The 27,778-nt window shown below is 39.9% G+C and overlaps 3 protein-coding genes across 12 annotated transcripts in view; 1 reads left to right on the plus strand and 2 right to left on the minus strand.

Annotated features, from left to right (window-relative positions):
- LOC135099905 (facilitated trehalose transporter Tret1-2 homolog) overlaps positions 1–9,320 on the minus strand; it is a 12,959-nt gene extending 3,639 nt beyond the window's left edge. The window contains exons 1-5 of one of the 3 annotated variants that reach the window (XM_064002579.1): positions 9,189–9,320; positions 8,899–8,975; positions 2,470–2,620; positions 1,578–1,740; positions 747–1,448 (exon numbers count right to left, since the gene is read on the minus strand). In XM_064002579.1, coding sequence (XP_063858649.1) covers positions 747–1,448; positions 1,578–1,740; positions 2,470–2,620; positions 8,899–8,975; positions 9,189–9,216 — 1,121 coding nt within the window. In that variant the 5' untranslated portion in view covers positions 9,217–9,320. The remainder of the gene's footprint in view (positions 1–746; positions 1,449–1,577; positions 1,741–2,469; positions 2,621–8,898; positions 8,976–9,188) is intronic. The other 2 variants (XM_064002580.1, XR_010268431.1) reach the window with 2 other exon arrangements.
- Positions 1–27,778, plus strand: part of LOC135099908 (facilitated trehalose transporter Tret1-like) — a 75,569-nt gene that overhangs the window by 29,525 nt on the left and 18,266 nt on the right. Inside the window, exon 7 of one of the 7 annotated variants that reach the window (XM_064002596.1) lies at positions 23,590–23,944. The exons of 5 other annotated variants lie outside the window; for them this stretch is intronic. In XM_064002596.1, coding sequence (XP_063858666.1) covers positions 23,590–23,616 — 27 coding nt within the window. In that variant the 3' untranslated portion in view covers positions 23,617–23,944. Of the gene's footprint in view, positions 1–17,869; positions 18,386–23,589; positions 23,945–27,778 lie in introns of those variants that run through there. One more of the 7 variants, XM_064002595.1, reaches the window with a different exon arrangement.
- Positions 24,576–27,778, minus strand: part of LOC135099907 (unconventional myosin-IXb-like) — a 111,899-nt gene continuing 108,696 nt past the window's right edge. For both annotated transcript variants that reach the window (XM_064002590.1, XM_064002591.1), the window contains exon 19: positions 24,576–27,590. In XM_064002590.1, coding sequence (XP_063858660.1) covers positions 27,424–27,590 — 167 coding nt within the window. In that variant the 3' untranslated portion in view covers positions 24,576–27,423. The remainder of the gene's footprint in view (positions 27,591–27,778) is intronic.

Genomic DNA, 27,778 nt, shown 5'->3' on the forward strand with positions numbered 1-27,778 from the left:
TACACAACACATAGGAACTTTAAAATGAAAATACACCCAATATACACAACAAAAGGCTTCATACCGGACTATAAATGTGAAGCAGTCACAGGACTCCGCCTCATCTCACAACCTTCGAGTGGAGGTTGGGAGATGGAGTCGTAAACCCCGCGAAAAGCACGTATGTCAGTGTGATGGTGTGCAGGTAAAGACGAAGAGACATGTACTGATTGACTGTCCATTGTCAGCAGACAGTCGTAATAGGCAACCGATGTTAACCTTCAATGATATAAATTAACTTTTCCAAGGAAATAATTATATAAGAGAACTATGTGACTTTATATATGATGTACTTGGTATTTATTATGATTTTCATATTTGAGACTAATAATACTAATATTTCTTTTAATAGGAAATAATCACATGAGTAATTTATGTGACATTACATACGATGTACTTGATATTTATTAAGATAATTAGTTATAGTGGTAATACTAATATCTGTTCCGTTTTGGGTTAAAACAGGATTAAGTTTCTTTATTTTTGTATATGATTTGTTTTATTTATTATGTATGTTAAAACATGTCATTTGAGCCCTCGAGTTTTAGTTACTGAATTTAGGTTGGACAAATATGTATTTGAGTGTATTCTGATCATAATTATTGTATCTAAGTCTTGTCAGTAAACTAACTGTACATATGATTTGATGAGGCTTACGATATCACTAAAATTAAGCTTAGAAAGAATACGTATATGGATAAATTTACTTGGAAAAAGTGGTGTCTTCAGGTGGCGCCTCAGCAACCAGGTAAACATATACCCCGAGGATTATCAAGAAGACTGAGGAGATGGCATGCGATGCAATCAAAACTGCTCGTCGGCCCATCCGATCTACGAAACATATTGACACCAGCATCCCAATGATCCTTGCTGCTGTCACAATGATGGTGCCGCTGTCCTCGTCCATGGAAGCCCCGGTCTTCCTTAGGACACGGGCCGTTTGAACAGTAAATAAATAGTTACCACAGAAATTCTGGAAAGCGAAAGTCATTATCACAATGGCGACACGTTTACCAATGTACCAGTTCAGAAGTTTCTGCCAGCCATCCACATGGGAAGAATTCTTCATTTCTATTATTTCTATTTCCGATCGCACATTAGCATGAAGGCCTCGTAGCTTTCTCAATACTGTCACTGCTTCAAGTTTTCTGCCGCGTACCACCAAGAATGATGGAGAATCGGGTAAAAAGAAGGTGCCGATCAGTAAAATACAAGGAGAAATTGCACATACCATGGTCATGTGATACCAGCGAACTATGGCCCCAACACACACGGTGAAGAGACCCCCAAACATTAAGGCCAGACTGGGAAAGATGCCCATGACACCTCGCACCTTTGTATCCACGATTTCCGCTATGTAGACAGATGCTGCCACATTAGAGAATCCGCCTCCAAATCCCGGCAGCAATCTGTTAGATGGAACCTTAGTAAGGCTTATCTTAATATATTGAATTACTATGGAGGAAAGCTGTACTGCCTTTGTGCCTTTTAGAACACAGTCATGTTACACAATACATGAAAGTTACGAATAAAAATACCTGGCAACAAGCAGGACATGGGAGTTGGGAGCAAGAGCGAGGGCCACGAACCCTATTAGAAAAGGAACCACTACAATTTGCAAACACCTTCGCCGCCCCAGCCGTGTAACCATCGCTCCACTAGTCCATGACCCAAGGAGGCATCCCACTGCATTCAGGCTGCCTGTAAAGAGGATCTAGATCTACGAAGCAGCTCAGTCATTTAAAAAAAAATTATCACAAAAACTTTCTAGGGGATCCCAGAGCAGTAACCTACTTGCCTATGATGTAAACAGTTGGTCTCTAATGAATTTACAGTCGTCGCAAGTTTCTCGGGGCACATCACCTTTACGGGCATGTGTGTGTTGACATTATGGTCATTTACTAACTGCCATTTCTATGTTATTTTTTTTCAGTATAAGATAATAATTCTTGAAAGACATTTTCATCCTTAGATTATAGTGTTACGAGCATAATGAGACTAAACGGCCACTGTAATATTCATGTACGTAAAGTATTAAGGTAATAATTGTACGTGGCTGAGCTGACCTCCCCATCTGCCACCCTTTAGCGCTTCAACTCAGGAATGCCAACAAATCAAACCTGAAATTTTAATGTTGTGCCTATAACGCGCCATTCTGTAAAAATCAAGTTATGCTGCCTCTTCATTCAACATATCGATTCTTTCCTTAGTACAGAGATATGGATATATTTGCTTTTAGTTTGTAAACATTACATTGAACCCTATTTTATATAAATATAAATAAAGATAGATAGATAGATAGATAGGTTGATATAGATAAATTGATTGATACGTTTATAGTTTTTCATCTTATTATTCTTGTTATTTATTCATTTTCTATTTTTTATTTGTATGTAACGAAATAGAAAGCCCCGGCCGAGCGGCAGATACCTGTCATTTCCATTTGGGCCGGAGTGAGAACGAGTTCGGTGCCAACCCATGTGAGGTTGTTCAGTGCTAGATCAGAGAGGGCTGGGGAAGGCCAGTTGAGAGATGAGCCCAGTGAAAATTGGCCAAGCGATGCTATGATCGCGAATCCAAGCTGCAATTATAGGAAAGGATTGAACGACATTCTTATGGAAGATATCCTGTAAAATTTAAGAGTCTGCTGGAGATTACATAACAATGACTGCACGTAGAGATAGAAACTAAGTGGATGGAAATGAATAATCTAGTAAGTACAACACCAATCTCGGTTGTAAGTAATTTCGTGATTTTTTTCTTCTTTCGCACGTAAGAATTTTCTTTATTAAGAAATTCTCTCTCTCTCTCTCTCTCTCTCTCTCTCTCTCTCTCTCTCTCTCTCTCTCTCTCTCTCTCTCTCTCTCTCTCTCTCTCTCTCTCTCTCTCTTTACACACACACACACACACACACACATATATATATATATATATATATATATATATATATATATATATATATATATATATATATATATATATATATATATATATATATATATATACACCATATTTGTTGGCGTATTAGACGCACCTCTGCATAAGACGCACCCCCATTTATCAAGAATGTTTTTGGGAGAAATTTATCATGTTTCATCATAAATTTATTGAAGAACTGTAGTGTGTGTGTGTGTGTGTGTGCGTTTATATGAGGGCCACTGGCCAAGGGCAACAAAAATTTGTCATAAAAAGAAAGGCCCACTTAATGTCAACTCCCATAGAGATGTCAGATAGAATAACAGAAAAACAGAGGATAAGTGTCTTGAAACCTCCCTCTTGAAAGATTTCAAGCCATACGAAGGAGAAAATACAGAAGCAGACAGGGAGTTCCAGAATTTACCAGAAAAAGGGATGAATGATTAAAAATAGTGGTTAACTCTTGCATTAGAGAGATGGACAGAATAAGGATAAGAGAAAGAAAAAGGTCTTGTGCATTGAGGCCACAGGAGGAAGGGAGGCATGCAGTTAGCAGTATCGGAAGAGCAGTTAGCGAAAAAATACTGGTAGAAAATAACAAGAGGTACAACACTGTGGCGATGAGAAAGAGGCTGAAGACAGTCAGTTAGAGAAGAGGAGTTGATAAAAGGAAACGCTTTTCATACCACCCTGTCTAAAAGGCGGTATTAATGGAATCTGCCCCCTCCCTACCCTATGCACGTAAAGCAAACTCCATACAGAGACAACTAAAGCCCCTGTACAGAGTTAGCAGCTAAGGAGGGAGGAGGGTGAGAAAAACTGCCAGGGACAACAAAGAACACCTAACTTCATAGAAGCTGTTTTGGCTAGAGATGAGATGTGAAATTTCCAGTTTAGATATTAAGTGAAGGACAGATCGAGGATGTTCAGTGCAGAAGAGGGGGACAGTTGAATGTCACTGAAGAAGAGAAGATAGATATGTGGAAGATTGTGTCGAGTTGATAGATAGGGGAACTGAGTTTTTGAGGCATTGAGCATGACTAAGTTTCTTCTGCCCCTATCAAAAATTTTAGAGAGATCCGAAGTCAGGCGTTCTGTGGCTTCCCTGCGTAAACAGTTTACTTCCTGAAGGGTTGGACGTGTATTAAAAGACGTGGAAGAGTGCAGGGTGGTATCATCAGCGAAGGAATGGATAGGACAAGAAGTTTGACATAGACGATAATTGATGAATAACAGGAAGAGAGTGGGTGACAGGACAGAACCCTGAGGAACACCATTGTTAATAAACTTTGAAGAACAGTGACTATCTACCACAGCAGCAATAGAACGGTCAGAAAGGAAACTTGAGATGAAGTTATAGAGAGAGGGATAGAAGCCGTAGGAGGGTAGTTTGGAAATCAAGGCTTTGTGCCAGACTCTCAAAAGCTTTTGATATGTCCAAGGCAACAGCAAAAGTTTCTCCAAAATCCCTGAAAGAGTGTGTGTTTTGTCCTTACATCTGGTATGATACAGCTGTGTATTACTACCATCACATCTAAAACCGTGTGTGTGTGTGTGTGTGTGTGTGTGTGTTGTTCTCTCTCTCTCTCTCTCTCTCTCTCTCTCTCTCTCTCTCTCTCTCTCTCTCTCTCTCTCTCTCTCTCTCTCTCTCTCTCTCTCTCTCTCTCTTTCCTTCCCCCTCCCCCCTCTCTCCTTCCTTCCTTCCCCCTTCCCTGCCCTCCTCCCCTTAACGCCTTCCCTCCCCATTCCTTCCCTCTCCCTTCCCTGCCCTCCTTCCACCCACCCTCCCTCCTTCCATCTGTGTGTATGTGTGTGTGAGAGAGAGAGAGAGAGAGAGAGAGAGAGCATTGCTAAATAGAATGAGAATGATTGAGAATGAAAATGGATGAAAAGAGCATAAATGCGAAGGGAACGGATGGAAGAAAAATGAAAAAGAGTAGCGGATAGGAAAAGAGAATACTTATTTCTCAACACTTACTGTCTCGCCCTAATTCTTCACTCACTCCTCATCCTTGTTGCTTATTTTATTCTTTCTATTTTCTCCCCGTCCTCCCATCCTCCTCCTTCACCCCTCCTCCACTTCCTTACCCCAAGTACTCTCCTTCCCTGATTATGTCCTTTCCTCCTATTTTTTTTTTTTTCTTTCCTTTCCCTTCCTCTCTCGTCTCGTCTCAAACCTCCCTCCATGTCGCCTCCCCTCCCCTTATCTGTCAGAGATAAGGGACAAGGGAGAGGAAGGGGGAAGAGGGTAGGGAAGGGGGAGGGAGGAAAGGGGAGGGAGAGAGAGAGAGAGAGAGAGAGAGAGAGAGAGAGAGAGAGAGAGAGAGAGAGAGAGTGATGGATATACATACATATATAAATTATATATATATATATATATATATATATATATATATATATATATATATATATATATATATATATATATATATATATATATATATATATATACACACACACACACAGGAAGAGGCAGTAGACACCTGCCGAAACGATAATTATTCCAAGTGAGATCTAAAGCACTGGATCAGGGGGTGCTGTGAACTTATCATTAAACCCAGCTGTGACCTCACTGAACGTTTCCCTTTGTGCCTCACAACACAAGGGGGACAGTCACAGCCTACCCTCTATAGATAACTCTCTTCTCCACACAAAACTACAAGCACCTAATAACACATACACCCTTCACTCGAAAATTCAAAATTATCATGGCAACTCCTACACCAGCCTCGGGGTCCCCATCTGGAGAGGGGACCACAAATGTCCCCAGGTCGGACTGCCCTTCTGACAACGACCCTAAGTGTCTTGACACCCCCCTCAATTTTTTCTTCATTAACTTCTGCAACATTCGCGGTCTAAGATCTAATTTTTAATCTGAAGAACACCACCTCTTCCCTTCTAAACCTCATCTTCTTTTCATCACTGAAACTCAGGTGTCTGAGGCAACTGACAGTAGCCCCTTTTCTGTTCCCTCCTACTTTCTCTATCCTCATTTTTAATCCAAATCTGGATGTTGCGTTTATGTGCGCAACGACTTAACTTGCTCTCGTGCCCACGCTCTTGAATCTTCCAAGTTTTTTCACCATCTGGCTACGACTACAGAATCATTTTCAATCTAAATTTATTTGTGCTGTATACCTCTCACCTAACTCCTCTGACTATACGAAATTCTTTGATTACTTAACCTCTAAAGTGGAACACATTCTGACTCTTCCCTTTTGCAGAGTTCTCCATTCTTAGAGACTTCAATATTCATCATCAGCTTTGGCTTTCCTCTCCGTTCACTGACCATCCTGGTGAGCTAGCCTTCAACTTTATTATCCTCCACGACCTAGAGCAACTGGTGCAACACCCTACTCGCATTCCTCACCGTCTTCGAGATATGCCCAACATTCTTGACCTTTTCCTAATCTCTAATCCTCTTGCTTATGCTGTCACCCTCTCTTCTCCGTTGGGCTCCTCCGATCACAATCTCATATCTGTATCTTTTCCTATCGCTCCAGTCCCTCCTCAGGATCCCCCCTAAGCGAAGGTGCCTCTGGCGTTTTGCCTCTGCTAGTTGGGGGACCTGAGGAGGTATTCTGCTGATTTTTCTTGGAATGACTACTGCTTCCATGTCAGAGACCCGTCTTTGTGTGCTGAGCTCATTACAGAGGCGATAGTGTCTGGCATGGAGGCGTACATTCCTCACTCTTTTTCTCGACCTAAATCTTCCAAACCTTGCTTTAACACAGCTTGTTCTCGTGCTATACATGATACAGAGGTGGCCCACAAAAGGTACTTCAGCTTTCCATCCCCAGAATCTCATGCACTTTATATTTCTGCCAGGAACCATGCTAAGTCTGTTCTCCAACTAACTAAAACCTCCTTCATTAATAGAAAGTGTCAAAATCTTTCAAGATCTAACTCGCCTTGTGACTTCTGGCATCTAGCCAAAAATATTTCTAATAACTTTGCTTCTTTTTTCCCTCCTCTATTTCAACCAGATGGCACCACTGCTATCACATCTATCTCTAAAGCTGAACTCTTCGCTCAAACCTTTGCTAAAAACTCTACCTTGGACGATTCAGGGCTTGTTCCTCCCTCCCCTCCACCCTCTGACTACTTCATTCTACCTATTAAGATTCTTTGCAATGTTGTTTTCCATGCCCTCGCTGACCTAAATCCTCGGGAGGTTTATGGACCTGATAGGGTTCCTCCTATTGTTCTCCATAACTGCGCCTCCGTGCTTGTACCTTGCCTAGTCAAACTTTTCCAGCTCTGTCTGTTAACATCTACCTTTCCTTCTTGCTGGAAGTTTACTTACATTCAGCCTGTTCTTAAAAAGGGTGATCGTTCTAATCCCTCAAACTACCGTCCTATTGCTTTAATTCCCTGCCTATCTAAAGTTTTTGAATCTATCCTCAACAGGAAGATTCTTAAACATCTATCACTTTACAACTTTCTATCTGATCGCCAGTATGGGTTCTGTCAAGGCCGCTCTACTGGTGAGCTTCTGACTTTCCTTACTGAGTCTTGTTCATCCTCTTTTTAGAGATTTTGGTGAAACTTTTGCTGTTGCCTTGGATATATCAAAAGCTTTTAATAGAGTTTGGCACAAATCTTTGATTTCCAAACTGCCCTCCTATGGCATCTATCCTTCTCTCTGTAACTTTATCTCAAGTTTCCTTTCTGACCGTTCTGTTAATGCTGCTGTGGTAGACGGTCACTGTTCTCCTAAATCTATTAACAGTGGTGTTCCTCAGGGTACTGTCCTTTCACCCACTCTCTTCTTATTATTCATCAATGACCTTCTAAACGAAACTTCTTGTCCTATCCACTCCTACGCTGATGATACCACCCTGCACTTTTCCACGGCTTTTCATAGACGTGCAACCCTTCAGGAAGTAAACATATCACGCAGGGAAGCCACAGAATGCCTGATTTCTGATCTTTCTAAAATTTCTGATTGGAGTAGAGTAAACTTGGTATTGTAGAATGGGTCAAAAACTCAATTCCTCCATCTATCAACTCGACACAACCTTCCAGACAACTATCCCCTCTTCTTCAATGACACTCTTCTTCAATGACAACTCTTCTACACTGAACATCCTCGGTTTGTCCTTTACTTATAATCTGAACTGGAAACTTCACATCTCATCCCTAGCTAAAACAGCTTCTATGAAGTTAGGTGTTCTGAGACGTCTCCGCCAGTTTTTCTCACCCCCCCCCCCCCTCTCTCATCGCCGCAATGTTGCATCTCTAGCTGTCTTCTACCGCTATTTTCATGCTAACAGCTCTTCTGATCTTTCTAACTGCATGCCTCCCTTCCTCCCGCGGCCTCGCTGCACAAGACTTTCTTTTTTCTCTCACCCCTATTCTGTCCACCTCTCTAATGCAAGAGTTAACCAGTACTCTCAATCATTCATCCCTTTCTCTGGTAAACTCTGGAATTCCCTGCCTGCTTCTGTATTTCCTCCTTCCTATGACTTGAATTCCTTCAAGAGGGAGGTTTCAAGACACCTATACTTCAATTTTTTACTATTGCTTTGGATCCTTTTCTGCGACTGGCATCTCAGTGGGCTTTTTTTTTTTTTATTGAATTTTTGTTGTCTTGGCCAGTGACCCTCGTACATGAAAAAAAAAAAAAAAAAAAAAAAAAAAAATATATATATATATATATATATATATATATATATATATATATATATATATATATATATATATATATATATATATATATATATATATATCGTGTCTCGGGTCCCAGAAATTACGTTAGTTGCCTAGTGTGAAACCGCCTTAAGAAGGTGAAACGTTGCAACTTCATTAAATGAAATATATATCATAAAAGTTAAAGAAATGGATAGCACACACACACACACACACACACACATAGAATAAGAATTATGATAATACACTCGCTTGTAATAATAAATAAAAAAATGACATACAAAAACTCACCTGTTTTAGGAGACGAGAACGCCTTGCTGTCTTTGATTCCTGTCCTTTATTTTGAAGCATGTCAACATCTTGAGAATCTTGAGAGAGAGAGAGAGAGAGAGAGAGAGAGAGAGAGAGAGAGAGAGAGAGAGAGAGAGATGCTGTTCAACAAACTATTATGGTTACACACGCATGTGCGAAATGCCTTGGTAGGTAGTAACAGTATTCAGTTTCCTTCAGCTTTTGTACCCTATTTGCAATATTTTAACATGTATTCATTCTCTCTTCGATTCGTTAAAAAGAAAACCTACCGTAGGAGTCACTTCCACCGGTGTCCATTGTTGCTGACACCCTCCTCACGTTTATTTCCTTATAGTACAACAGCAACTGTGCTTCACCTTCACTGTTCTCAGTGGAAAAAGTATCCACAAATTCACCGAAAACGTTAAAAACTACCCACTGATAAAGTATATATATATATAAAAAAAAAAAACATTTATACGCTTGTTAAACAATTTTCCTTAGAATGTTACTTAATGTTACGAAATATTCATCAGACTTAAGACAATCTTTTTACGCCTGGCAGCAATGTAAAAAGTATCACGAGAGAGAGAGAGAGAGAGAGAGAGAGAGAGAGAGAGAGAGAGAGAGAGAGAGAGAGAGAGAGATTACAGAAAAAAAATCAAGAAGAAAATTCATACTTTTATGGTTATGAAGGGCATGACATTTTTATTTTTTTTTTCGTGTTCAATACATTTTCCCACTTTTGGTGAAGAAAAGACAACCTAAATTATGCAAATGTAAATGAGGCACCTGAAGTGCTTAATGATAAACATTGAACAATGATGGTATGGATATAATAAAAGATAAATGCAAGAGTTAAACAGTATTTCCAATCATTCATTCTCTTCTCTGGTAAACTTTGGAATTCCCTTCCTGCTTCTGTATTTCCACCTTCCTATGACTTGAACTCCTTCAAGAGGGAGGTTTCAAGACACTTATCCTTCAATTTTTGACCACCACTTTGGACCCTATTCCGGACCGACATCTCAGTGGGCATTTTTTTATTAGATTTTTGTTGCCCTTTGCCGGTGTCCCTCCTACATAAAAAAAATATAAATAAATAAATAAACTTGTTTTGTTGGCGTGGGGGCATGCCTAGATGGGTGGCCGAGCATGTGCTGGTGTGAGGACACACGCCTACAGCCTTGCCGCTCACATTCTACGGCGCGGCCCGCTTTTCCCCTGTGACCTGACGCCAGCCAGCCTCCGGCTGCCCTGCCTATCACCACGCAGAAGTGAGATCTACCCTCACACTTTTGTTCCCCGGACGCCAGCCCGGGGCGTGACCTGAGCCATCCCAGTCGCGTCCACCCAGGCCTCGGAGGTAGACCTGCGACCTGCTGGCATTTCACTTCATTAACACGGTCAGACTGACCGTGTTAATCCATGGTCACTTCCTCTAGCCCCTCCAACCAGGATGGAAGCTACCTCTCCCGCTCTTTCTCTCTCGTCACCTCCACAGCCTAGGAAAAAGGGCTTACTTACTCAGTAAGTATTTTTTTTTTTTTTGGGGGGGGGGAAGAAGAGGCTAATAGGAGGTCATTACTTGATCCCTCAAGAGCTGTTGCCCGAACAGCGAAAGCCACCAACGTGCCTTTGACTTTTACCTCGATGGTGATGTGGAAAATAGTCGTAACTAAAAAATAAAAGTTTAAGGGAAGTATCATATCTAAAAGGGAACCTATCACATTTAAACGAAATTCACAATGGAGAGAAAAAGAGGGGGGAGGGGGCAGCTTTGCTTGACTGACAGGGAAATTTTTCTCAAATTCTAATGATTCATAGGCAAGTATAGATCTTAGATAGAAATAAATTTGCATGAAATGTAGATTGTATATGCAGAGAGAGAGGGAGGGGGGGATGGGCGGTGTGTGGAGAGCAAGGTTATTAGCGAAACAGGCTCTAATCTGATGATTGCCCAGTACAAGGTTTGGCAGAGCCACAGGCCGGGGAATCCCCGGAAAGGACAATGCCTAAACGTTCAATTCAGAATGGCCAGACCATAGTACACTCTGTATAGTTAATACTAGGTGAAGTAAATGTAGATGAATTGTATAAATATTTCGTAGATAAAGTCCATACAGGTCAATTAGCAAATATCCCGTATAAAACAATAAGATCACAAAAAAATGACCCTAAATGGATGACTGCTAGGTTAAAGCATTATATAGGGCGTAAGAGAAGTATATATAAGAGATTAAGGGCAGGTGAGGAAGTTTTAAGGACACAGTATAATGAATTAGTTAGAACAGTCAGGAAGTTAACGAGAAAAGCTAAGGACAATTATGAATTAAAGGTAGCCAGCCAGGCGAAGACGGACCCCAAGGGATTTTATCAGGTATACAGGACGAAAAATAAGGATACTGTAGGTCCATTAAAGGCAGCAGATGGGGAGCTGGTTAGTTCTGGGGAGGAGATTAGTAAACTTCTGAATGATTATTTTTTAACTGTCTTCACTCAGGAAAACATGCAGGATATGCCAGATAGTGAACAGGTGTTTAGAGCAGATGAGTATGAGAAGCTGACGGATATTTCCATAACTAGGGAGATAGTGGAGCAGGAGATAGATAGGCTAAAAAAGTTCAAGTCACCAGGACCTGATGAAATATATCCCAGAGTACTGAAGGAATGTAAAAAGATTATTAGTGAGCCGTTAGTTTCTGTCTTTAGGAAATCACTGGAGTCGGGTGAGGTACCAGAAATGTGGAGACAGGCTAATGTAGTACCCATCTTTAAGAAAGGGGATAAAACTTTAGCGTCTAATTATAGACCTGTCAGCTTAACTTCAGTTGTAGGTAAAATGTTAGAGTCAATAATAGCCAGGAACATTAGGGAACATTTAGACAAACATAACTTAATAAATCAGTCACAGCATGGCTTCACGAAGGGGAAGTCTTGCCTGACAAACTTGTTAAGTTTTTACAGTAAGGTGTACGAGGCAGTAGATAATGGTGATAGTTATGATATCTTATATCTGGACTTTAGTAAAGCATTCGACAAGGTGCCCCATCAAAGGCTCCTGAGAAAGGTTAGGGCGCACGGGATAGACGGGAAGGTGTTAGGTTGGATAGGGTCATGGCTTGGTAACAGGCGACAGAGAGTGCTAATAAACGGCTCGAAATCCGAGTGGGGTCATGTCATTAGTGGGGTGCCACAGGGATCAGTATTAGGGCCATTATTATTTCTAATATATATCAATGACTTGGATAGTGGAATTAGTAGCGATGTTAGTAAATTTGCGGATGACACAAAGATAGGTAGATTAATTAGGTCAGAAGCGGATGCCATCGCCTTGCAGACAGACTTAGATAGAATGAATGAATGGACAGATAGATGGCAAATGCAATTTAATATCAATAAATGCAAAGTGCTTAGCGTAGGTAGAGGAAACCCACACAATAGGTACACATTAAACACCCAAACTCTGGTAGGTACAGGGTACGAGAAAGATTTAGGAGTTATAGTTAGCTCTGAACTCCGTCTAGGGAAACAATGCATAGAAGCCAGAAACAAGGCAAATAGGGTACTAGGATTCATTTTTAGGAGTGTTAAAAGTAGAAGGCCGGAAGTAATATTAAAGTTATACTTGGCGCTGGTCAGACCTCATATAGACTACGCTGTGCAGTTCTGGTCCCCACATTACAGGAAAGATATAGGTCTATTAGAATCAGTACAGACGAGAATGACTAAAAGGATGCAGGGGATGAGGGGTATTCCTTACGAAGCGAGGTTGAAGCGGTTAAATTTACATTCTCTAGAGAGACGTAGGTTAAGAGGGGACCTGATAGAAGTCTTTAAGTGGTATAAGGGTTATAACAAGGGAGATGTAAGCAAAATTCTTAGGATCAGCAACCAGGGTAGAACAAGAAATAACGGGTTCAAGCTTGAAAAATTTAGGTTTAGGAAGGAGATAGGAAAAAATTGGTTCTCAAATAGAGTGGTAGATGAGTGGAACGGACTCAGTAATCATGTAGTTAGTGCTAGGACACTAGAGAGCTTTAAGAGAAGATTAGACAAGTTTATGGATGGGGATAACAGATGGAAATAGGTAGGAGTGTTCCATACAGGGACTGCCACGTGTAAGCCTGGTCGCTTCTTGCAGCTTCCCTTATTTCTTATGTTCTATACTGAGTCCTTGGTCACACGCAGCTCCCACCGAGACAGTGGTTTGTCCCACCTGGTACCAAACCACGGGTTCAGCCCGTGTCATTACTTTGGTCAACTTTTGAACATCCGACCGCCGAACTAGTGGAATAACTAATATACGTTTCAGGGGCCGTGTTAAATCGTTTTTCAGAAATAACTCTCTCAGAAACTGATGAATTGGATAAAATTTGACTGCGTGTTTCAGACTCTCTCTCTCTCTCTCTCTCTCTCTCTCTCTCTCTCTCTCTCTCTCTCTCTCTCTCTCTCTCTCTCTCTCTCTCTCTCTCTCTCTCTCTCTCTCTCTCTCTCTCTATATATATATATATATATATATATATATATATATATATATATATATATATATATATATATATATATATATATATATATATATATATATATATATATATATATATATATATATATATTATTAGAACCACATCACCCATATATTACAATAAACAAAATATTATTTGCTTGTGACATCAAAATACTTATATATTCACAAAACAAGTTACGTAACAAGCTGTAAGGACAACACTATGTAACAAAATTTCATATTTTTCTTGTCCTAGCCCCCAAACCATAATTTTTCAATTATTTACATGTAAACAAAATATATAAAAAGTTATTTTGATCCTAAAACTTTGCTTTTATGGCTAGAAGAATTAGTTTACATTTTTGCCTTATTTCATTATGGTATTGGTTTTCATGTCAGGTAAAAACCTTTGCAAAGCCTCAATTGCTTATCTAATTGCTTTTGAAATGTTGCAAATAAGTTAAAACAATGAAAGAAAGAATTTAAAGTGTTCCAAAGATTTTCAATTTTAATAAGATCATTCTTGAACTGACCAGATCTAGCAAGAAATTTTTCATATTTAGAAGAATTTGCTTACATTTCAGAAATCTCAAATCTTCCAGAATGTTCTATCAAACACTTAAAAGTTTCTAGAACGTTTTAGAACATTCTATTCAATGTAAATATTTCCAGAATATTCTAGAACTTTCTAAAATAAAGTAGAAATATGTAAAAGTATCAAGTTTTCTAGAATTTACAAGAATTTTCTAGAATGATTCAGAATATTCTAAAGTAGGTTCAAGAATATTCTAGAAAAATTGAGAACATTCTGGAAAACATTCTAGAAAGACTAAAAATATTCTAGAGTACTGCTTGACAATATAAAATTAGAGGCTTGCAAACCACCAATCAGTTCTGCTTTGCCTGCCTGAGAGGACACCACAAGAGGTGAAGTGGCATAAAGAGGCTACAATCATTCTCCAGATACATTATGCAACATATATGGTCAATTCATCAAGACAAGAGCAAAGAATTTCTCTTTGACAACATCTGGAAAAACGGTGAAATTTAGCCATAGTAGGGCAAAAAAGATCATTCTGAAAGCCACAAAAGCAAAGTTTGACAGGAATAATGGACATTTTCTATTGTTTTGCAATGAAAAGAGTTTGAAAATAACACTTGCTTGTCAAAGACAAAAATCGTGTTACATAATTTGCACCGTTAGAATTTTTTGGCTACTACGATCATAAATGTAATGGTCTATATGTGATTAATAGGGAAAGGGTGAGAGATTTTGTGCTGTACGATAGAGTTGGACTGCTTTCTGATATAGATGGACTATAACTGGTGCTTCTATTATGACGTCACCGACCCTTTCTCTACTGTATTTTCCCTTGTCATGAATGTCATCTTGTACCACATGGTGGGATTACAGTGGAAATATTTACACATCTAAGTCATGTCTTCCCTATCAATTTCGCTGTAAGTAAAGAAAATAGAGATGAAGGTTCACACAGTTCACTTGAATATGACTCACGAGTTCAGCGGCGCCTCGAATCACGTCAAAATTAGACGCTGCTTAGCGCTGGTCCTGCATGAATACGTGCATCGAAAAAGAGTAGGTGGACGTGTGTGATGAAAGTGTAACTCAGACGCCATCCAGTCGAGATTTGTTCCATGGTTAGGAAGCCGCTTGGTTCTGGTCCTGCAGGAAACCGTGCATCGAAACAGAAGGTGGATGTGTGTCAAAAGTGCTACTCGGATGCCTTTCATAACTGCTGTACTTCTGTTACAACGCTGCAGAGGCATTCACCATCACCATCATATCCAGGTTTGCTGCTCCCATCAATACAACATGAGTAATAAATGATGAGGGAGGGAGAACATGTCCTCGTTATCGAGTCACGGGTCTCGAGATTTACGCTCAGCCCAGCAAGATTAGGAGATAAGCACATGCACAAGGCTAAGCAGAAGGCTAATAATCTTTGCTAAATACGTCCCAGAGGATGATGCAGGGTGCTTTAGGTTCCCTGGGGATTACGAACGTCCCGTGTTGATAGTGGTGGCGGGGTACAATTAAATATAGATTTGAGAGAGGAGTATTGTGGGGTGTGAGATATGTTTGGTTTGTCTGTAGATACAGATGTACAGCTGGTACAGCTGGCCATACTCCCGCAAGGTTCACCTAGTATTGTCAAGGTTGGCGAGACTAACCATGGAACATTAGAAGTAGCGAATTTCGCTCGAGGCATTCATTTATGTAAGGAGGGGAAGGGCAGCCCCCTAATCTCCTCAGACCTATCTTATCTCCCTCAAACCGCCCCGTCTCCAAACCTCTCCCTTTTAAGTGAATGTTTCGAGTGAAGCCCACTATGTATTTGCAGTATTTCATGGTTACAATCTCGCCAGTTTTGACAACATTGGGTGGACGTTGCAGGAGTACTGCCAGTTGTACAAGCATTCAGCAAGTTAGTTACCTACATCTTTCATTAGGTAAACAGATACAAGCATCTCTTGTTGATAGTTGTGGTCTATAGTTAGCTCACATTTTCTTACATATTGGTTCTCCTAAACAGGGCAAAATCTAAAGCATTTCATCTCGTCATCTCCTTTCCTCAAACTGTCTTCAACCTCTCTATGCCATTAGGTTGCATCTTTTGCCATCTTCTTCTCTTCTATTGCTATTTTTATGCTAACTACTCTGCTGACTTTGCTGATTGCATGCCTCACCTCTGTTATGGCCTTGCTGCACATGGCTTTCTACCTTCACCCAAATTCTGTCCACCTACTTAATGCAAGAATCGACCAATGTTTTCAATCTTTCATCTCTTACTGGTAAACTTTGGAGCTCCCTGCCTGTTTCTCTATTTTCTCTTGCTTGTATGTTGAACTCTATCAAAAAGATTACTCTTCTCTCAGTAATTTTGGACTTGCCTTTCACTCTCGCTTTTATGGTCTTTAACCTTCAGTGAGCTTTTCTTTACTAATTTTTGTTGCCCTTGGCCTTTCCTTAAAATATAAATAAATAAATAGATAAAATCTGCATCTGCAACAAGCCTTGCTAGCATTTCAGTACAATTTCACCATCAGGACCAAACTACAGTTTTGTGCTTGCCCTTTCCCAAGGCATAGAACTGACCTCAAGGATCACAAAACTCGTATTACTGAAAGCACAAAAAAATGCTCATTTATTTTGGCTGCATGGCCTAGAACTGTGTGAGTGTATGTGTATGTTTTGTCCTTGCATCTGTCATGACACAGTGGTGCAGTGCCACTGCATCTAGAACTGTGTGAGTATGTGTGTTTTCTTCTCATATCCAGCATGGTACAGTGGTGTGGAGGTGATGCACTGCAACATCTAGAACTGTGCAAATGGGTGTTTTGTCCTTACATCTGGTGTGATGCAGCAGTGCAAAAGTGCAGCTCTGCTGCATCAGGAACTGTGTAAATGTATATTTTGTCCTCACATCCAATGTGAAGTATTGGTGTGGAGGTGTGGCACTGCTGCAACTTGATGTGGAACTGGGTAGTGGATGTGCTGGCACCACAGTAATGAGACACCTGTGATTTGTTTGTATGTGTTTCTGCAGTGTGATGGTGCTGTTGCTGTTTAGTGTGACACCAGCCTTTCTCTTTCTCTCCCTTACATGCAAACTGGTGTGACTATTTATAATGTTCTGGCAAATAAGTGGTTAGGTTAGGTTAGATATAAATTATAATCTGTATATTCAGGAATGTGAGCCATATGTGGTAATATGTATACAATACATAGCACATTGGTATGTATTTATTTTTATATGTGATGCCAGTGCATTGTAGAAAGATGTGATCTGTATGTGATGAGATAATGAGATAATGCTCAATAGTTGGGATGGTAAGAACTCAGAATTCAGTGTAAAACTCAGATACTGTGAAGCTTGGGAGGGTACTTTAATGTAAACCAATAGCATTTATGGATCAGTATCATCATCCACTCTCATCATGCAGGAAACCATTCAAAGTTTTGCTCTGGATTTTTGTGAGAGTTTTGTAATCTTCCCCTCCCTTATCTCTCCCTCATGCAGAATGGCTTTGCTTCATGGCTAACAGCAAAAGAGAGGTACTATGCCAACATTACCATTACACCATGAGCCTTCCACCTTCCCATTCACTCACCACTTTCTATACCAACTTATGAGTTCTTCACCACTCACCAGTTTGGTTTTGCTGATCCCATCAACTCCTGCTGGTGAGAGCTCCACAGGTTTACAACATTCAAAGTAAATCCTCCACTTTTGTAGCCTTCACTTTTCCCTATCAACATGGCTGGACATCTCTCTTATGTTTGCCCATTATATTCCTGGCTTCCTTCCAAGCAGCTGGCTTCCAGCAGCAGGATGTCTTTCTACCATTACCACCACCTAAAAATTTATGCACATGGCTCAAAATATGAATTGTCTCCTCGACACTAATAGCTATCTATGTTTCTGCCTATACCATCTGTAGGATGTGGCAACATCCATCAGAGGTGGATGTAGCAACAGCAGAGCTGTATGCCATCATCCAACCCTTCACACCTCCACACCTGCACCAAGGATATGGTAGTGTTCACAGACTGGCTCTCCTCTCTACCCTCCACTTTTCTGTCATCCATCCTTGTGGACAATTGTTGTCCACACCACACAAAGGATCCTTCTCCATAACACTGAGGGTGGGAAGTTAACCCTTCAATGGGTTCCCTTACACTTGAATATTTATAGTATTGAGGTTGCTGACTCTGCTGCTAAGATGGCTCTGCCCCTCCTCCTCTTCTCCAGGACAAAACACCATATCTCCTGGACCTGCCTTACTTTAGGGCAGTGCTTTATGTGTTAAATCCATGCAGGGTTAGAAAACTTTTTTTTTACCCACACCATTTTTTTTTTTTTTTTTTGAGAGGGGTTTATTGTTTTTTGGATTTTATTTTTTGTTCATTCCTCATATTTATATGTAAATCAGTTTAAATAAACAATTAAAAAGTAATCTAGTATGAAGTGTTACCTGAAGGACAGACACTTGTTTAGGTCATGTTGATACAGGTTGGTCTGGTTGGACAAAGCCTGTGTTAACTTGTGCCGTACATGAAATGAACACATCAGGCTTGACTACTTTTACATCTTTTATGTATGTGTTCGGACAGCTCCCTACTTGATGAAGCAGCCTTCCTAGCCTTATTTTTATGTCAGCTTAAGGGATTTTAATAGGTAAATATCATAGGACAGAACTCATGACATGTCAGTTAAGCCACACTTCCTTTCTCAGCCCCACTCCATATCTGCCTCCTCATCCCGAATTCCTCCTTGTTTCTACATTTCTCATACCCCCTCCTAATCTCTTTCATCTAAGCTGCCACCCTTCTTCTCTCTCTCTCTCTCTCTCTCTCTCTCTCTCTCTCTCTCTCTCTCTCTCTCTCTCTCTCTCTCTCTCTCTCTCTCTCTCTCTCTCTCTCTCTCTCTCTCTCTCTCTCTCTCTCTCTCTCTCTCTCTCTCTCTCTCTCTCTCTCTCTCTCTCTCTCTCTTTTACTGTATGTATGTATGTATAAAGGAGGTATGGGAGGCATGGTGGATAGGGAGAGGGATGGGAATGGGATGTGGAGGGGGAGAGGAAAAAGGCATGCCCAAGGGTCACGTTACAGGCTGCTCTAGCCAATGACAGCTGCCATGAAAAGATGACAAGTGTCACTTTTGTTAGAAATATACAGTAAAATACCTCTTATCCGGCATCAACGGGACTGCCAACATGCCAGATACCAGAAGTTGCCGGATACTTGAATAGAAGTGAAATTATGTCCACAATCACCACTGTACACTCACGCATCTTACTATAACAATAAAATAAAATGGGTCTACGTAAAAAATGTCTACCTTCTGTTTAAGTGTAAGCACAACATGCTTCCTCTTTTCTACAACTTTAGGCATGATGAAGGCGTCAGGCGATAAACAGTGCACACGCGGGACTGAGTCACTGAGTAAACACAGTGCAGTGGGCCGCAGGTGGCATGAAGCAGTGCGCTCTGATGGTGAGGGGACAAAGTATGCCTCGCACGGGAATTTTAATCGATTTTATGAGTACACATTGATTTTTTATTGATTTTAAGGCTCAGGGAAAAATGTACCGGATACTTGAAGCTGCCAGATACTCAAATGCCGGATGAGAGGGATTTTACTGTAGTAGGAAAGCTGCTTCATCAAGTAGAGAGCCATCTGTAGATATGTAGACCTAATTTAACAATATGATATAAAACCAAATTTTTATGGAAAATATTTTTTTAAACCAAAAAAAAAGGCTTTTTTTTTATTGGGCTTTTGTTTTTTTTTATTTTATTTTATTTTATTTTATTTTATTTTATTTCATTTTATTTTATTTTATTTTATTTTGTTTTATTTTTTAATACCAACCCTGCATCCAAGGGCCATTACTAAAGCAACTTTGCATTCCTATGAGCATGGAAAAGTCTTTCACCAGGTAGTACTCCTAATTAAAAGGTTTCCATTTTCTTTCAATACAGTAGTATATACGTGAAGATAATTATCTTCCAGATTTTCCTAATAAATGTTGAATATCAATACACCATCATCATTTAATCCAGAACCTCTTTAATCTGCTATATTTTCAGTTGACTACATTCTCTATCTTAAACATCCTATTATTGTAAGATTAGTTCAGTGCACTTGGCTAGAGATGGCACTACAATTGTAACAGTACCACTGTTCTATGAATATGGTTCTGTGTCAGTATTGCTCTTAGAAGGCACCACTTCATATGCACATTATAGTGAGGAGAGGGCATCAAAATGTCTACCAGATATTTTATACGTTTTACATATTATCAACATCTGAATAGTTTTTTTTTTTTCTGGCAAGCTGTGTTCTTTAGAAAATATATTAAGATAGAAATGGGGCAAGAAAACTAAAGTAATGAATAATAACAGGGCATCAGAACATACTCTACATGCAAGTGTTTAAAGTCTAGTATAGACAGTGTATTATAGACTTCAAAGGCACAACTGAGGAGAGAAACCCCTGCTACCCCAACCAAAATGACATCAATGACCTGATCAGAGATCTTTGTCTCACAAAGTTGAATGCCAAGCTTTTGAGGTCGAGACTCAAGCAGTGAAATTTGTTATATGAAAGTAAAAATATCACAAGCATTTTTCAAACTTTTTTACTCATCAAGGTGAGCTTTGTTTTTGCCACAATGTGACCAGTCTGTTTGAGGCAATTTGAATCGCCTGTAACCCTGAGTGGAACCTCTTCATTGACAGCTCGTGTAGGAGCCTCAGAGCAGTGCTGCTTCATGACAAGAACATATATCCATCTCTTCCCCTTAATCATTCTGAACAGCTCAAAGAGGAATATAGTAGTGTCAAGATCTTGCTAGATACCTTGAAATATGAAGAGTACTGTTGGAAGGTTATCAAAGACTCCAAAATTATGGCTTTCTCGATGGGTCTCCAAGGCAGCTTTACCAACTTTCCTTGTTATCTTTGCCTTTGGGACAGCAGGGACACTGTGGCACACTACCACAAGAGGGACTAACCACAGTGGACCAAGTTTAGTGTCAGGAAGAACGTCAAATGGGAGCCACTGTTAAACCCCAGAAAGGTACTGTTTCCTCCACTGCACTAAAAATTATGAAACAGTTCATCAGAGTTCTAGATAAGGAGTCTGCAGCTTTCAAGCATCTCCAAGATTTCTTCCCTAAGCTGTCTACTGCAAAAGTGGATGCTGGTGTCTTCGTTGATCCACAAACAAAGGTGATGGAGTGCAAGGAGTTCCCTAAGAAAATCACTAAGATGGAGAAAGCAGCGTGGAACAGCTTTGTCGCAGTGGTTCTTGGCTTCTTGGGGAATCACAAAACCAAAAACTATGTGGAACTTATTGAGACCTTGGTGAGAAACTACGGCAAGATGGGTTGCAGGATGTCCCTCAAAATCCTTATTCTTGATGCTCATCTTGATGAATTTAAGAACATGGGGGCGTACTCTGAGGAGCAAGGCAAGCGCTTCCACCAGGATATACTGGACCTTGAACACCTCTACCAAGGGTTGAATAATGAAAACATGATGGGAGACTATATTTGAGGGCTGATTTTTTAAAGTAATTTACAGTATGAGCATATATTGCAGAAAACTACTCATTTCCAATGTTTTAGTGTCTTACTTGTGTAATGCTAGCATAAATAAATGCTATTTTTTTATCATATTTCATTTTGTTTCTACTTTGTGCATATAAGAGTTCAAATTTGTAACTCTCTCCCAATGGGAATATGTAAATTTCATAAATATCATTATCCTGGCCACAAAAGCAAAGTTAGAAATAAATGCCAGCATTTTTCCATGTTTTCTAGAAAAAAAGAAATAGAAAATAATATTTGTTACCCAAGAACAAAAATCGTGTTCCACAGTGAATTATCAGTCAATGGAGAAGGAACAGGAGAATGGTTCTAGAACCAAGGATGCCAAAGAATTGATAGTCAACCTTTAATTATCTTATCACATGTCTGATAAAAATTTTAAGTGAATGTGTTCTCATGCTCTTCACCTAATTCCCTTAGTAAGTTGGCAACCTTGAACAGCTTCCTAAGCTGCAGATAAGTGTGTATTGACATCAAGCTTGGCTTATCTGTCGAGGGCGATTAGAGCTATCTTAGTGATGGATTGTTTTGTCTAAAATCTTAAGGATGGTCATGTCTCCAAAATGTTCCTGCTTGACCAAAAGCCAAGCTTTGTTTGGGCACATCTGGGGCCTGTTGCAGGTGATGGAGAAATCCATGGCACCTTACTTTTTATAGGGCTGGATGTGGTTAGGTCTGTTGTGGGGAAACAGCTGGTGTGTAGCTTTGGTTTGGAGACATTTGTAATGAGTCTCATTTCTAATTGCCAGTTTTGTTTGTAGTGTTTTCCTCACTTGTTAATAAAATGAACTATCTTCAAAGTTAACATCAGGAAATTAGTTTGTGGGGCAACCAGTAGGTGTTCAGGTCTATATAACAGAGTCATTTGTGAGTAGAGATTGCATTTTTCCTCAGGAATTCTCCTCAGTTGAGGGTCCAAGGTGGTGCCCCATTGCTTACTTTCTCAGTGCGTTAGGTCAGATAGGTCAGATAGGTGTGTGTGTGTGTGTGTGTGCACGTGTGTGTGGCAGTGGAAGTGGTGGTGGGCAGATACACCAAAGGTTTGAGGCGGCCTGGTAGTAATGAGTGTGTGTGACATATTTCTTTTGTTGTGTTACCTCTTTTGTTATGTTACCACTTGGAATTATTGTGTACCCACACAAATAAGTGTACAGTGCTTCTGCATTAGCTTCTCCATTCCTCCCCAAGTCCACCCCATGCAAGAGAGTTTACCTGACTGATTGATGTGTGCTCAGTGTGTTTGGCCAAATCCAGTTAAAATGGTGAGGTCATGTACAAAAGAGGTGACTTGGCTGGAAGTAACGAGCTTTACACATTGATATGTCTCAGTCCTACCAGCCATTGAACATAAGTTGTTGTTGATACAACCATAATATAAATTCTTGTTACCTTGGCTTGCTGTGGTCAAAATTGTCCCATTATGTTTCACAGCTGTCCTTTTGTGAGGCTATTGACCACTACCTTGTAGAACCCTGTCAGAGGTATTCTCTTGGAGGGAGAGTTGATAGGAAAAAGTGTCAGATATGCACACACATGAAGCAGGAAAGATATAGGGAGGGATGAAAATAAATGCTATGAGAAGATCATATGGGGAAGTAGTGGCACAAACAGCATTGTATGGAACTGAAACATTAGTATGGAAGTTGAAGAAAAAGGAGATTGATAGATTAATAGGAGATTAATAGAGATGTGGTGCCTCTTGAATGTGTAGAATAACATGCGTGGATGGAGCTTGTTGTAGGACACTACTTCCGGCTGTTTGCTAAATACTGACTCTGAGCTAATCATTCAACTCAAACAGGTGTAGCTAAATGTGTAATTCAGAAACATTGTGGTCACAGGCCCAGATTTTTAAATTGTGATTTCTTGCAGCCTTGGGTGGCATGCATGAAAGTAATAATTCTGCAGTGAAAGTCTTCTTATTTACTGGGAACCCATCACTACTCAGTGATTTATCAAACTGACTCAGAATGTTTATCCCCTTTATTTTCAGATGCATCTCATTATAAACTGTAATATTCTGTATGTTTGCCACTCCATTTTTTCAGGGTGTGTGCTGTAATGCTCACCGCTGAATGTTGAAGATATTGATGCATCAGCATTTTAAAAGGGAATTGTATGAAGCAAAGATGATAGCCAATGCTTTATCCAAAATGTGTAAATAGTGTAGCTGCCCCGTCTTTGGATGATGTGTGTTAACCATTCCGGCCACTCAGGCAAAATAATTAGAGGACTGCTAAAATATTGACCAGCCAGGAAAATTGTTGGTATTAAATTATTGTCAGTTCTGTAGGAGATAAACACTTACTCTAGTTATTTTAGCCATTTTTTTGTTTTTTTATTAATGTTACCACCAACCTGTCATTTGTCAAAAACTGAACTAGCATAAGACAATTGCTGTTTTTTCCATCCTTATTATACATGATTCTACTCCTCCATCAGATTATTATGAATGAATATAGTTGTGTTAAAAACTCACTAGCTCATGTAGGTAGATGGTAGTGTATTCTTGATGATTCAAATTGCAAGAAGAAATTAGAGTACTAATTGTAGAGTTAGGCATGACTGGAGGGCTTGTAGGTTCATGGTGAATATGATTTGCTTGTAGTGGAGAAGGTTGTGAGCAGATTTGTTAAGTAAATGGCTCATAATTGCTTTGAAGAATTTGATTGTCGTTCCTCTTTCAAATATGCTAGCCAAATTTGGCCCAGTTTGAGTTTGAGAAGACATCAACACAATGGTAAACTTGGTAACAGTTTTGGAATAGGACTTCCAGAAATATTTTCAGCATTCGAAGGACTGATGGGCTAAGTGCTGGAGTCACAAAGGGCCTACTTTGAAGGACTTGAGTTGTAACCCAAAAATGTAAACCACTCTTGGTCACATACTGTTTGTAGACTTCATAAATATTTTTCCCTGCCTTTTCCCTGCATCTTCACTCCATAGGGAGTATGGGTTCTCCATAAATTGGAAATTATCAAGTGACAAATATAAAGGCAAACAGTAAAGATGTAAGGAAATCAAAAACAAATAGTTATGGTTCTTCTTTGTTAAGTTTTAATTTTAAAAGAAAAAAAAATCCAATATTAACAGGAACTCTTACAATAGTTTGCACCCTAAAAATTCCATACATATTACGCACACTTCAGCACCTTCAGCAGAGACGGCCAGATAAAGAAGATCTAGAAAAACCCCAGCCAACCTACATGGCCCTGGTAGATGGAAAGTAATTTGCATGTTGTTATACTGCAAAATTATAATTGTCAGGACCCATCTGGCTCATCGGGTGGAACATTGTCCATTCTTCACCCAGATCTTTGTTTTGGGACACTTGGATCTCTTGCTAATAACTGAGCTTTGTAACACCTCAAATCAACTTTCCACTGCTGTGAGCCTGAGCAGGGAGGAAGGCCATGGAGGTGAAAAATAAGACAGAAACAAGTAATGAGGAAATGATGAAAATGACAGAGCAAGGAATGATGTGAACTTCTGCCAGTATGGTACAAATATTCAACATAATACACTTATGGAAAAGGGTAACAATAAATCGATTGAAAAAATACTAAGCATATTTGGCACATGTCTCAACCAATGACACACAAACGCTGGCTTCCTTCACCGTGTCCGAGGACATCTGGACCCTGCTTGGACCCCTAATATGGCCACACCTCACTGACTGGTGTGTACAATACTATAAAAAGAAATAAATAAAAATAAAAAAATAAAAAATAAATAAAAATTCTAGGAGCACCACCGGGCACCTCTGGGCTTCAGGTCATGCGAGTCTTGTTCCTACATTGTGACATGGTCTGTCATTGTTAACTTACATGGAAACTAAACTTTCTGTACAGGTTACGCTGAGTATTATTAGTACGGAGCCACACATGTACAGTATCTACACTGGTATGTACAGGATTGAGCACTTCCTCTTACTGGTTGACCGTCACTGGTGGGGAACTGGCTTTATTGAAGAGAGTAGTGAATGGAGTGGAAAGGATGTCGGGGATTAAGAGGGATAGAGAAAGTGAGTGGGAAAGACTGAAGATGAGGTAGAGTAAGGAGGCCGGTGAATGATGTCAGTCAAAATATGATGCGACAATTCAGTGAAGAAATGAAGTGATTTGTACAGGAAGATACAAAAGTAGAGCCAGACATGAAAATGCAAGAAGACATACATTATGTTGGTTAGGGAAATGAGCAAGATTGATAGAAGTCTCAAAAAATTTGATTCTGGACAAGGCAGATTGATTAGAAATAGTGTAACAATTAAATAAAACAACAAATTGGAATTAAAAACTATGATTATTTTAAAATCAAATAGGCAATAATGAACAAATATTTGGGAGAAAATAAAGAGTAAATGCTCAGTAAATTAAGATAGAGGGATGAATAAGAATAATGAAGAAAAGGCACAGTAGCGACGGGCAGGTAGTGGAAGGGGGAATGGGGAGGGGAGTGGCAGGGACATTAATACTGTGGATAACTTCTGAGAGAGAGAGAGAGAGAGAGAGAGAGAGAGAGAGAGAGAGAGAGAGAGAGAGAGAGAGAGAGAGAGAGAGAGAGAGAGAGAGAGAGAGAGAGAGAGAGAGAGCAAAACTGGGGAAAGAGCACGAGCAAAATTGAAGAGAAAGAGAGCGAGAGAGCAAAACTGGGGAAAGAGCACGAGCAAAATTGAAGAGAAAGAGAGCGAGAGAGCAAAACTGAAGAGAAAGAGAGCAAGAGAGCAAAACTGAAGAGAAAGAGAGTGAGAGAGCAAAACTGAAGAGAAAGAGAGTGAGAGAGCAAAACTGAAGAGAAAGAGAGTGAGAGAGCAAAACTGAAGAGAAAGAGAATGAGAGAGCAAAACTGAAGAGAGAGTGAGAGAGCAAAACTGAAGAGAAAGAGAGCGAGAGAGCAAAACTGAAGAGTGAGAGAGCAAAATGGAAGAGAAAGAGAACAAGAGCAAAATTGGAGAGAAACAGAGCAAGAAAGCAAAACTGGAGAGAGAGAGAGAGAGAGAGAGAGAGAGAGAGAGAGAGAGAGAGAGAGAGAGAGAGAGAGAGAGAGAGAGAGAGAGAGAGAGAGAGAGAGAATGAATTAATAAAAAGGGTAGCACCAAGAATCAAAATGCATTATTTTCAATGTCAGTCACTTTCAATAGTCTTTAGTCTTTTAGTATATAATAGTTGTTTGTTTACTCGACGATACATTAAGTAACGAGGTATATCAATAAACTTATAAAATTACTTAACAATATTGGCACATACAAATATCTATATACAAAGCTTCATGTTTCACTTATAAAAAGCACTTGACAGTCACACACTCACTCTGGTCATGGCCTGGAGGGGGTGGAAGTTGGGAAATGAGGAGGAAATTAAGATAGTGGAGGAGATCACTAGAGACCTGGGAAGGGTTAAGGCCAAGAATATAACCAATTGGTGGCTGTGACAAAACCCTCATCTCAATGTGCCACTTGAAGTCACCATTTTCTCTTGTTTCGAGTCAAGTTCTGAGCATCACTGAGACACATAGGAGAGCGTCACTAGCAGTGTCTCCTCTGTAGTGATCTCCACTTAATCCATACAACAAGCATCATCCATTTCCCACCCTTTTGAGTCCTCGTCTCAGCGAGGTGGGCAGAAGTAAAGTCCAACTCAGCCACAATTACCTCCGGCGTGCCAGGAACAATTAAAATGAAAAAGAAGATTGTTGTTTCTTTTTTGACTTAAGTCGATCCCTGAACTTTTTGAGCCCCCTCAGCACTCTGGTTGGAAAACACTTGACTGTCATTGAGCATACAAGTTTGTCCAGTATTTCAATCCTATCATGGCTCTCTCAAAGCCTCAGGGTGCTGAGGAACACTCTGATATTTCACTTAAGCAAAAGGGCTGTGCTGAGGCCTATATGTTGACCCCTGGCTGAGCAGAAGGTTTGAGCTCCATGTACTGGAATGGTACATGAAAGGAATGTCCTTGGTGGTCAACGAGGAGGTGGCCACGCCTGGAGGACGCTCCCACCACCACCACAGACTCTCCCTTCAGAAGCACACTGTCACCTCCACCTTCTTCTGTTATGGATCAAGAAATTAAGCATTAATAAGCATACCTAAATTCTGGATCCTTATCATTGGTTATATAGCTGGATATTATATTTTATATATGAATTAAATTGATATTTAACTATCAAGGCTGTTGGATTGTTGGATATCTATAGTTTTCTTATTTTACTTAAGATTAAGGAATAAGTCAATGTTGC

Source organism: Scylla paramamosain, chromosome 4 (assembly GCF_035594125.1).
Source record: "Scylla paramamosain isolate STU-SP2022 chromosome 4, ASM3559412v1, whole genome shotgun sequence".
NCBI classification, from domain to species: domain Eukaryota; kingdom Metazoa; phylum Arthropoda; class Malacostraca; order Decapoda; family Portunidae; genus Scylla; species Scylla paramamosain.